The following is a 13,622-nucleotide window of genomic DNA, read 5'->3' as shown; positions in this document are numbered from 1 at the left end:
TCCTTGGTTTATTCCAAATTGACAATTCGGTCTATTTGCTTCCATACTGTTATATTTTTGGCATTGACTATATTTTCCGTTCCTTGAAACTATTACCCTTCCAATTGTGTGTATGTGGGTCGTCTTTCATGTTAGTCCTTGGTCTCTTCCCAACTCAATGCGTGCCCACGTGTTCGTTTCCTCTGCTATGGATTTTCCCATTTTGGACACGCTGTGCTCCTCCCATCGACTCACCGCCTCATCTTCCAATCAAACGTTGCCTATTTATCTTCCAATATTCCACCTCCTCCCTTCTTATTCCGATTTTCATCTGATCGTTTTTCTATCTACTCCGTTTTCCCAATGCTTTCCCTCCGGATTGCTCCAATATAGGGTGATCGGAAATTAGTGATGCCGGCTTCGAATAAAAAAACAGACGAAACCGGTGTGGAACACCGATTTGGTAAGCTGAAGGCACACGTATACCCCTTCAGTATCTCAATCCCCCACAACCATTATTCCATTTCCACTTGCTGTTCCCACCGATTTTTTTCTCTTTCTATTTGTTCTGATCCCGGTTCAAACCTGTGATGTTGACACAGGTGGAGAAGAACCAGGTACCCGCTCTACTTCCGTCCTGATTGTTGGGTGCGACTACTCTACTCGATTAACTTCTTTCCCTTCCAATTATTGCTCTATTTTTTCAAGCCATCGATCGATTGAATCGTTGAATCGAAGTTCTTCCTCATCTGTTTGTGTGTTTAACTATATGTGTGTAATCTCCATCGGAAGTACAAGCATTACCCACCCACGTGTTCAATTCCAATTAGCTTCAGCTGTAACGATTAAGGTATCATCCCCGTTTTTTTCACCTTTCTCTACCTTTCCATGAGGATATGTTTGTAAACATTGGTAGTTCTCATTTGAATCTCACAAATTTTAGGATTGGAGTTTGTTCATGGAGGGATACCAGGTATTGGAACAATTTGGAATGGTATGGTAACTTTGATTACATGTTCAAACATTTGCCCACCAGGTGTTTGATAAAAGTTTTGTATTCAGGGGCCTTATCGTCTCACAAAACTTTCCTATAAAAAATCGATCTAAGATATGATACCAAAACCAGATGTAACAATGATGGCTTATGGACAGTTCCACCTCCCTCTGTATGTCATCTATGTGTTCCATTGGTCATCAACATCTCTTAAGAAGACGTTGGTTGAAGAGAGCAGAAGTTATGATATTTAAACTTGATCATGTTCAAATATCATACCTATGGTATTTAATTCTTTTTGATTTTTGTATTGCCTTTTGTTTATATAGGAATGATAAACATCAAGTAATGTGTTTTTCATGTGATTGATAAACTATGGGTCTGAAGCAATGTGTGAACCTGAAGTGGTTATCAGTTAAGCAGAACAAGCTTCAAAGCTTAAAAGGTATTGAAGAGTGTGTTTGTCTTACGGTGAGTTGCATTTGTTTCAATTTTCTGTCATGAAGATTATGATTTACAAAGAAAAAAAAGTGCTCCATTGACATGCTACTGTGGTGGATTTCACCATTCCCTGAGACTTGAGAGGGTGGATAAATTATTTTATCAAGCTGTTTAGGTTCTAAATTTCTAACCCTTTAAGTCTATTAGTGATAATTTTTTATTTTCTTTTTCAGAGGCACATAATTATTTTCTGGAATATATATCCAAGGCTTATCAAGCTCTAACCGATCCAATATCACGTGAGAATTTTGAAAAATATGGTCATCCTGATGGCATACCATTTGTTCTTAAAAGACCAAATTACCCTTGTAACTTATAAGTGAAAAGCTAAAAGTTATTAAATTTTTACGGTTCCTTGAGATCACATTATCCATTTCTTCGAATACGTTGATTACACAAATCAAAGTCCATTAATTTCTTGAATTGATTTGAGTAAATTTGTGAAAAAACAGGGGCTACAAATGGGAATTGTTTTCCCTAAGAGTGTTTTTGGTTCGTCGGAATTGAATGGAATTTGGGGGAAAAGGAATCCAATTCCTTTGGATTCCGGCGTTTGGTTCAACATTAAGGAAAGGAAAAGGATTCCTAAATGAGCAAACATTCCATCAAAAGGAGGAAAATACTTTCCTTCAAAGAAAGGAGGGAATTAATTCCATACCATCTAGGAAGTGAAAGAGTACAATTATACCCTTTTAATTTCACAAAACCATTCTAACCCTATCTCACATATTCTCTGTCTCTATGTCAAAATCATATTGCAGCCGACATCAACACAACACTCGTCTTCTCCATCTCGTCTTCTGCCAGGTAAGTCTTGCTATCGATCTCTTTCTTAATCTCGATCTCGCTGTCTCTCATTCTCATTCTCTTTTCTTTATACCCCTCTTAATTTCTTGAGAAATCTCGATTTGGATCATGTAAAACAGAAAACATGATGGTTTGTACCTGATGGAACTTATTTATTTTGTATTCACAGCAACATCTGTCAAAATTGATTGTGATGTTTTAGATTTACTTGCTGGAAAGAGACGTACCATAACACACACAACATGTTTTTTCTTTTGAACTTTTTTTTTTTGACATATATGTTTTTTGATTGAATCTATTTTATATCTTCTGGTAAGTCAATATGTCGATCCTCATCATCATTTATGATTTGCAGTTATAGCTTAAGTATTGCCTAGATCCTATGTATCATCAATATTTCAACATTGTGGAAGAAAACATTGGTGTTATGGGTTGTTATGAACATTCAAAGGATGGGAGTTCAATGGTTTATTTGTATTAAATTGAAAGACAATTACTTCATAATATTTTCATGGAGATTAGATATAATGATAGAAAGATAGATGTTAAAATGGAAAATTGTGTTACTTTAATGTTATTGGAGACATAATACTCATGATGGTTTGTTTAATGCTATTTGGATTGCAATTTCATGGATTAATTCGTTGAAGCTGCTTGATTGTTTTATGCTAAAGACAAAAAAAATTTGTGAAGTCTCGAAACTAGACTTACATGTGTAAAAGAACAAGGATTTTTAGATATCTAGATATGTATATATGAAATGTTAATTGGCAAGTAATGACAAAAAAAAGTATAAACACAAAAAAAACATAATTTTTAACAGGGTAATAAAAAAGGACAATTTTGTCATTTTAACTAAATTCCAATTCCATTTCCTCTAAACCAAACGGAATCTAGAATTAATTCCAATTCAATTTCCTGCCAACCAAACAGCATATGGAATTGGATTCAAATTTCTGACATATTTTTTTTCCAATTCCAATTCAAATTCTTTCAGCAACATTCTGCGAACCAAACAACACTTAAGTTTCTATTGAATATTGATGGGACATCAGGGGCGGTGAATTTACTTGGAATTGTTGGGATTTGCATTATTATTCCTTTGGTTATGGCTGTTATGTACTTATCAAGATCATCCGAATATAATGGAAAGTACTATGTCTTGAAGCATACTTAATCTGCATATTTATATCTTATGAAACCCTCTTTAGCTCCAAGGTATATATTATGATCTCCAAATTTAATGTGGTTTTGCTATTATACCGATTTTAGCTCTAAAACTATTATTTTTAATTGATTTAGCCACTACACTATTCTTATAATAATTATAAAGAAATAACTAGTCAATGGCTAAATCTGTAAAATGTTAAAAGCACTTCTTCTGCTTTTATGTTTAGGGTTACCATTACTTATGGCCAACAAACAAATTTCAGTTCATACAAAATTTTAAACACGTTATTACCCAAGTTTTCATTTTTACAGTTTTGGCCCAAGTTTTTTTTTTTTTACAAATTCGGACCCACCTTTTTTTTACAAAGTGATAATGAACACTTTTTTTGTAGAAAATGAATTTTTTTTTTGTAGGTCAGAGGTAAAAAAGAAACCCAACTAAATATGCTTGACACAAAAAAAAAAAAAGCAAGGATTTTCATTATTTTCCTAAATGACATTATTATCTTTTATTTATTTTTTTACACAGAAAAATGAAGCATCTACATCAGGAACAAGAACACCATCATTGAACAAAAGGTATTAAATTCAATCACAATTATTCTGTATGTTCGTGTTTCTTGATTCTTTGATTATATGGTGGTCGGAAGTTTGTTCTAAATTTACAAAGTTTGATCATGAAGATGGGTTTGGGGGAGAGGAGAGAAGATGTTTCTTGGAACTCATGTACAAGGTATTACCAAACGAAATTACTACCTTCTTATATGGTATTAGCAAATTACACATATACTTAATCATTATGGACCCTAGATAACAACCAAAGTCTACATTACAAGGAAAAATTCCTGAGGTTTATGGGCAACAGGGATCAAGCAAGAGAACACTTGCTCTTAATGTAATCAAGGAAGCTCAAAATCTTAGAGGTGTGTTCCAATGTTTTTAGTACATCAGGTTTTTGAGTTTTCATTTGGTTTTGTGATTAACGATCTTCTATGTTTCCGCTTTGTATTTATAGGTACTTTTAGAGTAATCTTGGAGATTTGGCTTGGAGTTGATATGATTAAAAAATCAATTAACATTTTGGGATTATCTGTAAATAATGTCTCACTCGGTTAAATAGTAAACATTTCACTTGAAAATTTGATATTTCATTCTAACACGATTAAACACATTTGAGTTGGCCTTAATTTGGATGCAGGAGCTTCAAAAGTTGGCACAAAAATGTCATATTATGAGTTTTCTTGAAAGGAGAGAACATAGACATTAGGAAGTCTTCTGATTTTTACTGATTGTTTCATGAAATTACATAATCCAGCAACACTGATGGGCTGTTGTCATACTTTTTCTTTAGGTACTTTATAACAAATTGTAAACATTGATCCCGGAAAAACGACATTGAAGGCTTCCGACTTTGCAGGGGACACTTTTCTAGTTCGTATAGAGATTATCTATATCTATATTAAAACAATGATTTAAATAATGTTACGTATTTTAGATGTTTTTCCACAACTTTTAATGGTTTGGTTTTGGCCCACACCCTTGGTCCATATTTAGGGTTAACACAACCACTTAAACGGTGTAAATAGTAAATAGAATATGGAAATACGAACATAACAATGTCTAAAACAATCCAAACAAACAAAATGGCACTAATCTAACAAATAATTAGACGAGATGTAAAAAGGTTCCAAAATCACCAAATTGAGGATAGTGGCAAACCCCAGAATAAAATGTCAAGATAAAAAATGATGTAACATTAGTTGTTGAATTATTTATTTTTATCATATCATTGAACTTGTTTAAAATTGAAATTTGTGACTATGAATGGTAATTAAAAATGTTTTGATTGACCTAATACTCAGCTCATTACTTCTCTTCATGACTCACTTATCCGATCACAAACATTGCTCGTGTACTTGTTCATGAATAAACTTATTTGCATAAGAATCTAACACGGACACAAAAGTCTATGTTTGTGTTTGTTAATTTGTCAGGTTATATTTTTATGAACACAAAGTATAATTCATAAAACCTTCTGCCAATCTCTATCATAATCGTAAAAAAATCATTTGCTAATTTCTAAGCATTCCAAATTGCAAAATACAACTGTCTACTTGAAATCTCTACCAACATTTTATAAAATCCTTGCATATTTTACAAGTTACAAGAAAATAAATAGCCATCATTCAGTTGTAGGTGTGCTAGACGAGGGTTCGGAACCATTTCTTCTTGTAAATAACTTGTTTATATCTTCTGTGACCACATTGCTCCTACAAAATCCCCATTTTAATCATCAAACCAAAATATGTAGCTTAAAAGTAAAAAATAAAAGATGAAAGAGAAAACAACTGCTTTTGTCATATGCATTAGACTGATACAGATGTCAATAGGACAAAAATTGCAACTTTTTGTACCGCCCGAAAAAGTGGAACTGGGTGAGGCAGGGACTCGCTCTTGATCTCTCGTCTGTTCAAAAAGACGAAAATGCCCTCCTCATCGTCGTCATCGAAAATAGTCCTAAAAAGCTTGTCCAGTCCATTCCCGTCTCGTGTAGTAAACGCAGCCTTAAGGCTGCGTTCTTTACACGGGACTGGACTGGACTGAACAAGCTTTTTAGGGCTATTTTCGATGACAATGATGAGGAGGGCATTTTCGTCTTTTTGAACAGACGAGAGATCAAGAGTGAGTCAATGCCCCACCTGGTTCCACCTTTTTGGGCGGGACAAAAGGTTGCAATTTTTGTCCTATTGACATCAATCACAGTCCAATGCATGCCAAACACAGAATGTAAACAAATACAATCTAATAAACAATATTTAACAAGAAATATCTATTTTAAATAAATAAAAAAGCATAGAAACTCACCTTCCGCTAAGCTGAGGTGGATGAAGAAGACCACGTGCTGTCTCAGGGACATTTTTGGAATGTGGCAAATTCCCTCTTGGAATTTTTCCACGAGGATTAGAAGTTGTGGGTTCTTGAGTATCCCTTTTTCGTGATGCATTTTGAGCAATGGCAGCTGCAACTCGTGAACTATGATCATAATTTCCACTCATATTTGAAGGCAATGAAGGCGAATTCAAAAGAAATGATGCATCAGGTAGTTTAAAAGGCTCTGGTTGTTGTTGAACAGGTAACTTTGTAGATTTCCTACACATGTCAAAAATAGCAACGTACTTTTATTAAATACATTTTACAAATGTTCTATTTAATTTTATTGAGTTCTTAACTTATTTGTTCAAAAACATACTTAATGCACACAAAAACACAACGAATTCTGCAATTTCTAACAAATACATCCTCTTCAGTCAAAACAAACAAAAAAATTTTAAATCCTGACACGAATTATAGCAATAATCTTCGTGAACACAACCTGAAGATGCATCACTAGCACTAAAGAGTGAGGATTAAATCAAGAAAATATACATCTGCCCCAAATAAGAGCCTACACCTCGATTGTGAAAAGGGGTTATTTTGAAACCCTAGAACTTTTGTTTGTGGATTGAGAATTTTTTGAGTTTCCTTATAGGTCTAATGAAAATGAACACAATGACATATAAATGGAAAGATGCTATTGGTGACTAAGAAAAAGAAAACATGTATATCTACTATTTATCGGACAAGTAGCAAATTTCAGACGATAACTAACTATGATATCTCAATAAACTGAAATCAGCTGGCAATACATTGGGAGACTTTACAAGAAAAAACAATGATACTTAAACTGAACAGGGGGTTTCATTATTCATAAAGTTAAATTCATAAAAGATTTTTTCAAATCAAAATAAAGAACTTAATTCACCATCGCGAAACTTAGAACCCTAAATTTATACCCTTTTTCGATCAAATTGGAAAGAGAATAAAGAACTTACTCATTGGGAGGATGACTTTTCTCATGGGACGGGTTGGCGTGTGAAATTACAAGATTATCATTGTTGCGCCCTTCTTCTCTACCAACTGCTTCATCTTCTTCATCCGAAGAAGCGTAATCCACCAGCGACATCTCTCCCTCGAAAAGAAAATTTCTCTCCCGCTTGTATATATAATATATGTTTTGATAAACTTTAGTTTTAGTCCTTAAACTTCTAGATGTTCGTAATACATAGTCGATACTTGTGGAGTTTGTCAATTTACCAACGGAAATCTTTAAATTATATGGTTAGACCGTTATTTTAAAAGATAATAACAAAAAATATACACTTTCTGTAAATACTATAAATGAATAATGATTTAAAATAATAATATATTTTTTGATTTGTATATATTTGGTCCTTCAACTTTTTTAATTGTACATATTCAGTTCTTATTACCTGCTACCCCAGATAAGCCGAAAAAATTACTTAATAGGGTAATATATATTTTTCACTTTTTATACATTTAGTCAAGTACATATTCAGTACTATTGACCAGTTTTTTAAGTTTTTCTCACGTTATCCTATGTGAGACAATCATTAATGATGTGTTCAGGGCTGTTGATGTTTATGGTCACTGTGGTCTTGGCTGTTTGGTTGCTTAGGTCTTGTGGATTTGCTTAGGTCTTGTGTTCTGAACGTCATAACTTCTTCATATGATCTCGAATTTTAACAATCTTTATATCTACACGTTCGTATTTGAGTACTAAAATTTTCGTTTAGATTACTTCCGTTAAAAAGTAATATATTTTTACTTACAATTTTATAAAAAAAAAATGTTTATACATACATTTATAAAGAACGTATGTATATAAAGACCATAAGTAAAAATATATTGCTTTTTAATGGGAGTAATATCAACGAAAGTTGTAGTAGACTCAAATACAAACACATGGATATAAAAATTAGGGATGAGCAAAATCAAACCAAGAAACCGACCACAACCAATGAAACCGAAACCGAAAAAATCAAAACCGAACCAAAATTGACGGTTAGGGTTTGAAATTTTTAAAAACCAAAACATTTGTTTCGGTTTTGATTTTTACTTAAAAATCGACCCATCATAACCGAGAAACTGACCCACATATGTGTAACATCTGAATCTTTGAGTTATGAATTTTTTAAAAGTAATCTTTGAGTTTTTGGTGGCCACGACGTGGCATGGCCCGCATGAGTCGCGCATCTCATTTAGATGTCACGACGTGACACTATATTGGTCATGACGTGGCATCTAAGCATAGGCAAACCCTAATTTTCTGAGCTTAGGTCCTATTTAAAGGAAGTGATGGATAGGGTTTCCTCCACCCTGAGCCTTCATCACCTCCTAAATATACCATTGAGCAAATCCTAGCCTCCTTGAATCTTTTGGAGCTCATTTTGCTAGTTTTGGTGTTCTTGAAGGAAGAAGAAGAAAAGAGTTTGGTCCATTGATCCATCAAATAATCCATCTTCATCATTGTGCATCTTTTAGACTCATTGTAGTCCTGAAGCTTTCAACTTTTTGAGGTTCTCTTCTTAGATCAAGGTTTAGTGTCATGATTATCCTCATAAGTGGATTTTGAATTGTTAGAAGAGATAAATCTTACAACTTTATGGATTTACATACTCCGTTGGACAATATATCTTCGAGATCTAGGATTCGTTGTAGTTTTGATAATCATGTATGAGCTTTAGGTCCATTTTTCTCATATGTTGACCTAGTTTGGGGAAGGACATTCACGGAGTTGAAACGAACAAGTTATGGTGGTTTGAAGCTGGAATGGAATTGGGTGAAAAGTTGTGGCCACGGCGTGAGGGTCATAGCCCACGGCGTGGTGATCAGTCAGGCCCAAGTCCATAATTTTTAGGGTTTTCAACGTATTTAAGCTTAATGTTCCACATTTTTTTTGGTACTTTATCAGCCTCCATCACCTCTAAAACCCTTTGGGAGAAACCCTAGCATCCACCTTCAAAATTTGAGTTTCTTCTCTCTCCTCCCTCCTCTTTTGGATGTTTTTTATGTTATTTTGATGGAGCTTAAAGATCAAGAAGGTTCTTTTGGTTGCAAGTAATGATACTTCAAGTTGGGATCCACAGAAGGCACCACATTTCTGGACTATTGTAAGTATAAAGTTCCAGTCTTGCTATCTAGTTCATTAGATCTTATCATTTGGGGGGGTTTTGGCAATTTTGGTCCATTTTGTAAGTGATCTTGGAGTTGAGTGGACTCCAACATATTTTGATAAGTTTGTAATGTTTCTTGGACCCCATGGACTAGGAAAGTTATGATATTTTTCGTTCTTTTTTAGCCATGTAAGTTATCTTGGTCCTTTAGGCTATTTTGGTGTATTAAATTTTAAATCTTGAAAGATTGTGGCATTATTATAGATAAAGTTGGGAACTTTATCTATTTAGACATCTTGTTGATTCAGATCTGGAAGTTGGAGACTTAGACTAATGGATTAAGTAGAGAAAGATGCATTTTTATGCCCCTTTGAGACTTAAAGTCTAGATCTTGGTGGTTTGGACCTTCCTAATGGATAAAGTTAGAAACTTTATCCATTAAGACCTTGGAAAGAATCATATCTGAGCTTTGGAGCTCTAGAAATCGAAAGAAAATGGATTAAGCTCGTTTGAGTTGTTCAGACCAGTTCCCACAGCATGGCCTTTGGCTGCCATGGTGTGACGACTGGGGAATCAGCGACTATTTTGGCATTTAGTGCCCACGACGTGGCCAAGGAATGTTACGACGTGGAGGGATGCTATTGGCAATTTTGACCTTAGCTTTGACCGTTTGACTTCTTTGACCAGTTTGACTTTTGGTCAAACTTGGGTAGAATTGAGTATTTGACTAAGGGATTAGTTTCGGTTTGGCTTTAGGAAGCTTAGGTTGGCTTTTCTGATGTTGAGGTAGCTATTTGGCTTTTGTTGAGTAGTTCAAGTGAGTCTTTTCACTGTACTCGTGGGTTAAAGGCACTAATGTCGGCCCATTGGATTATGTTTGTAGGATGATATTTTCCTTTGTTATACTTGTTGATATGTCTGTATGCTCTTGTTGTCTTTATAACTCTTTCTAATATGACTGTATGTTTTATATATGTAGGGTTGATATGGACCCGTCACAGCTACGTGTTGTTATATAGATTCATTATGGACTCGGGGTTGATATGGCCATGGGGGTTAATACGGACCCGACACAGCTACGTGTTGTTATTTAGAGTCATTATGGACTCATGGTTGATATGGACCTGGGGGTTGTTACGGACCCGACATAGCTACGTGTTGTTATACACATATATGTTGTATGTAGTATTTTGGGGAACTTACTAAGCTTTGTGCTTATGGTTTTGTGGTTTAAACATTTTCAAGTACTTCCAGTTTCAAAAGGAAGGGCCCTGCTTGATCGCACTACATCTCATGAAGATTTATTTCGCAATGATTTACTCTAATGTTTTGAGATTACTTTTACTCTGATCTTCTTTTGGTATAATGAATGAATGGTTTTGACTTAATTAAAATGAAAAATTTTACTTGAAATTTTTGGGACGTTACAAGTTGGTACCAGAGCCTTATTTTGAGGGATTCACGCACACTCTCGGGTGTGTTTGAACTCAAACTAGGGAGTTAATAAAATCTTTTAAAAGAAAATAAGTTTTCCAAAAAGGTTTATAAGAAAAAAGGGATCTTTGAAGGAAAATAATGTAGTTTATTTGACATATGTGAACCTTATTTATATGTAAAGGATTCCTAATGATATTTTCACTAAGGTGTAGAGAAAAATAATTAAGGAACTATACACTTTGGTGTATAACTTCCTTTCTAATGAATGTCTGAGATTAAGCACAAGATATCAAATCAACTTTATTAACAACTATAGTAGTTGTAATTATATTTTACGTAGTAAAGCATAATTATGAAATCTTTGTTGAAGATTTCAAAAGTTGAAATACAAACCGGTAAGAACCATCTAAGGCGTTAATGATAATAAAGGATGAATTAAATTTTACTTGGTATGATTTACTTTCTAATCAGTAGAGATATCCTCATTTAATCTTTTTGGGATAATACTTCAATCACTATTAATTGTATCTTGAATACAAATACCAACTAATAAGTAGATTAAACACTTTATAAGATTTAGTATGGAAGGACTCCATCCTCATCTTACTTAATGTTTTATGGATTTGAAGCCGATGTTAGAGTAAAGCTTCTAAACCCAAAATCTAAAAAATACATATGTATGTAATACTCTAAATGTGGCTTAGATTATCATATGCAAACCTACCAAGAATAAATTCTTTTATTCTTGTGAAAGCTAAGTTAGTAGAAAGCAAGCTTCTAATGATAAAGCAAGTAGGAGGTACATGGAACTTGAAGCAGCTCAAGAACCATAACCTTATGTAGTAATAGTTGGCACTAGTTTTAACAAGGGTTGTTAAAATTGAATAATAGTTATTCACAAACAAAAATTGTTTGCATTAATGGTAGAATTCATCTATGACTTGAGAAATGTGGAATCTCTCATTGATGTGATTTTATTGATGGTTTCTGGAAAATCCATCAAATACCAAGATGCTATGTCAGATCTCGAATCTGATAAATGACTTACAGTCATGAACATGAGATGCAATCCATGTATGATAATCAAGAATGAGCTTGATTAAAATTTATCCTAATAGCAAGGCTAGAAGGAGTAAATGATTCTTCTAGAAAAAATAAATTACATGGATAACCGTACACATTTAAAGCAAGACTTGTAGTAAAATGATTTTCTCATACTCATGTCATTGACTATGGTCCTCATCATACTCATGACATTGACTGTGATCAAACCTTTTTCACAGGTAGCTATGATTAGATCAACAAGGATATTATTTGCTATAAATTCATATTCTTAGTATGAGATATAGTAAATAGATTTCAAGAAAGACCGTTTTTCTTAATAGAAATCTACTGGAAGATATCTATATAGATTAGCCTGGAGGTTTTCTTAATTCAAGTTATCCTAACAAAATGTGTAGAGCTTGAGATCCACTTATGGATATAAAGCAAACATCTAAATGTTATAATCATCATTTTATGTAAAACCACAAGGTGTGTTTTTATATCAAAATGAATAGAACATGTGTGTTTACTAAGAACTAGTGGGAGCATAGTGAAATTTCCTAATCTTGTATGATTGAGACATACTTAATCATTTGAAATCACATTCTGACTAAGCAAGGTCGTTTTCATCTTGACTCGGAAAGTGTTTATAAAATGAAAGACTTAGGAAGAAGAAGATACATTCTTGGAATGTAAAATCTATAAGGGATAGTTAAAAAGAATGTTAAAAGTTTCATGTCCTTATACATATATTGGCAATATCTTGAAAGGGATCAAGACACAAGATTCTTTTGGAGAATTGTCACACCCGGACCGACGACTGAAATCGTCGGGGTTGCGACGTTATACAATTGGATCATAAGTCAACCACATATATCGAATACTTAATATATTTGAATCAATATTTTACAAACCTTTAAGTTTTAGAATTGAAATTACATCTTCATATTAAACACACAACGGTAAACAAGTTAAGTCTATTCCCAAAAGAAAGGAACTATAATATCCTTAGAATCGATGTCCTACCTCCGGCTTCTTAGTTACCTGCGAATACACATTTTTAAAATACGTCAACGAAAATTGTTGGTGAGTTCCACAGATTTTGACTTCGTGAGTTTTATAAAAAGAAATCTTTATAAAACGTGGAATATTTAACAAGATAAGGTGTGCAAAACATGGTCAACAATGTTACCGATATGCATGGTGTGAGAACCGATACTTGAAATCCAATACAAGTATCCATGTTAAAATACTTATGATAAAAGTAAATATTAACATATTTTTGTGAAGCAAAATATTTAGTGTTTATATAAATAGACACTAACAATATGTTTAACAATCTACAAACAATATTTATACTACATACTCTCTTTATAAAACATGGAATGTTTAACAAAATAAGTTGGACAAAACATGGTCAACAATGTTTCCGATATGCTTCGTGTAAGACCCAATACTTGAAATCCAATACGAGTATCCATGTTAAAATACTTATGATAAAAGTAAATATTAACATATTTTTGTGAAGAAAAATATTTAGTGTTTGTATAAATAGACACTAACATTCGGTTTAATAATCTACAAACAATATTTATACTACATACAAACTCATCATAGTTTTTATTAGTATATTTGTATCCGGGATGTTGTTATAATTCCCAATTGTTTGATTTTAA

The 13,622-nt window shown here is 33.4% G+C and overlaps 2 protein-coding genes across 19 annotated transcripts; one reads left to right on the top strand and one right to left on the bottom strand.

Annotated features, from left to right (window-relative positions):
* Positions 1–122: 122 nt before the first annotated feature.
* Positions 123–4,983, top strand: LOC145163935 (uncharacterized). Of its 18 annotated transcripts, XR_013739770.1 has the most exons (11): positions 123–442; positions 582–829; positions 923–973; positions 1,042–1,257; positions 1,361–1,418; positions 1,648–1,713; positions 1,927–2,281; positions 3,279–3,499; positions 3,981–4,030; positions 4,135–4,374; positions 4,467–4,638. XR_013739770.1 is itself a non-coding variant. In XM_079082693.1 (8 exons), exons 4-8 carry the CDS (start codon positions 2,216–2,218, stop codon positions 4,565–4,567), a joined length of 354 nt encoding a protein of 117 aa, XP_078938819.1. In that variant the 5' UTR covers positions 123–829; positions 923–952; positions 1,303–1,444; positions 1,648–2,215; the 3' UTR covers positions 4,568–4,638. The 18 variants fall into 18 exon arrangements, 4 of the variants coding, with proteins under 4 accessions (XP_078938819.1, XP_078938830.1, XP_078938826.1 ...); XR_013739767.1 differs by having other exon boundaries at positions 1,648–2,281; XR_013739769.1 differs by having other exon boundaries at positions 1,361–1,444; positions 1,648–2,281.
* Positions 4,984–5,497: 514 nt separating this feature from the next.
* Positions 5,498–7,478, bottom strand: LOC145163931 (uncharacterized). Its single transcript, XM_079082670.1, has 3 exons — positions 7,324–7,478; positions 6,317–6,601; positions 5,498–5,721 (listed from the first exon to the last, which is right to left on the bottom strand). Exons 1-3 carry the CDS (start codon positions 7,452–7,454, stop codon positions 5,634–5,636), a joined length of 504 nt encoding a protein of 167 aa, XP_078938796.1. The 5' UTR covers positions 7,455–7,478; the 3' UTR covers positions 5,498–5,633.
* Positions 7,479–13,622: the final 6,144 nt, after the last annotated feature.

This window comes from Lactuca virosa, chromosome 1 (assembly GCF_052849685.1).
Source record: "Lactuca virosa cultivar CGN04683 chromosome 1, Lactuca_virosa_CGN04683_v6, whole genome shotgun sequence".
Taxonomy (NCBI): Eukaryota; Viridiplantae; Streptophyta; class Magnoliopsida; order Asterales; family Asteraceae; genus Lactuca; species Lactuca virosa.
The sequence above is the reverse complement of the archived record's forward strand: the minus strand, read 5'-3'. Positions and strand labels throughout refer to the sequence as shown.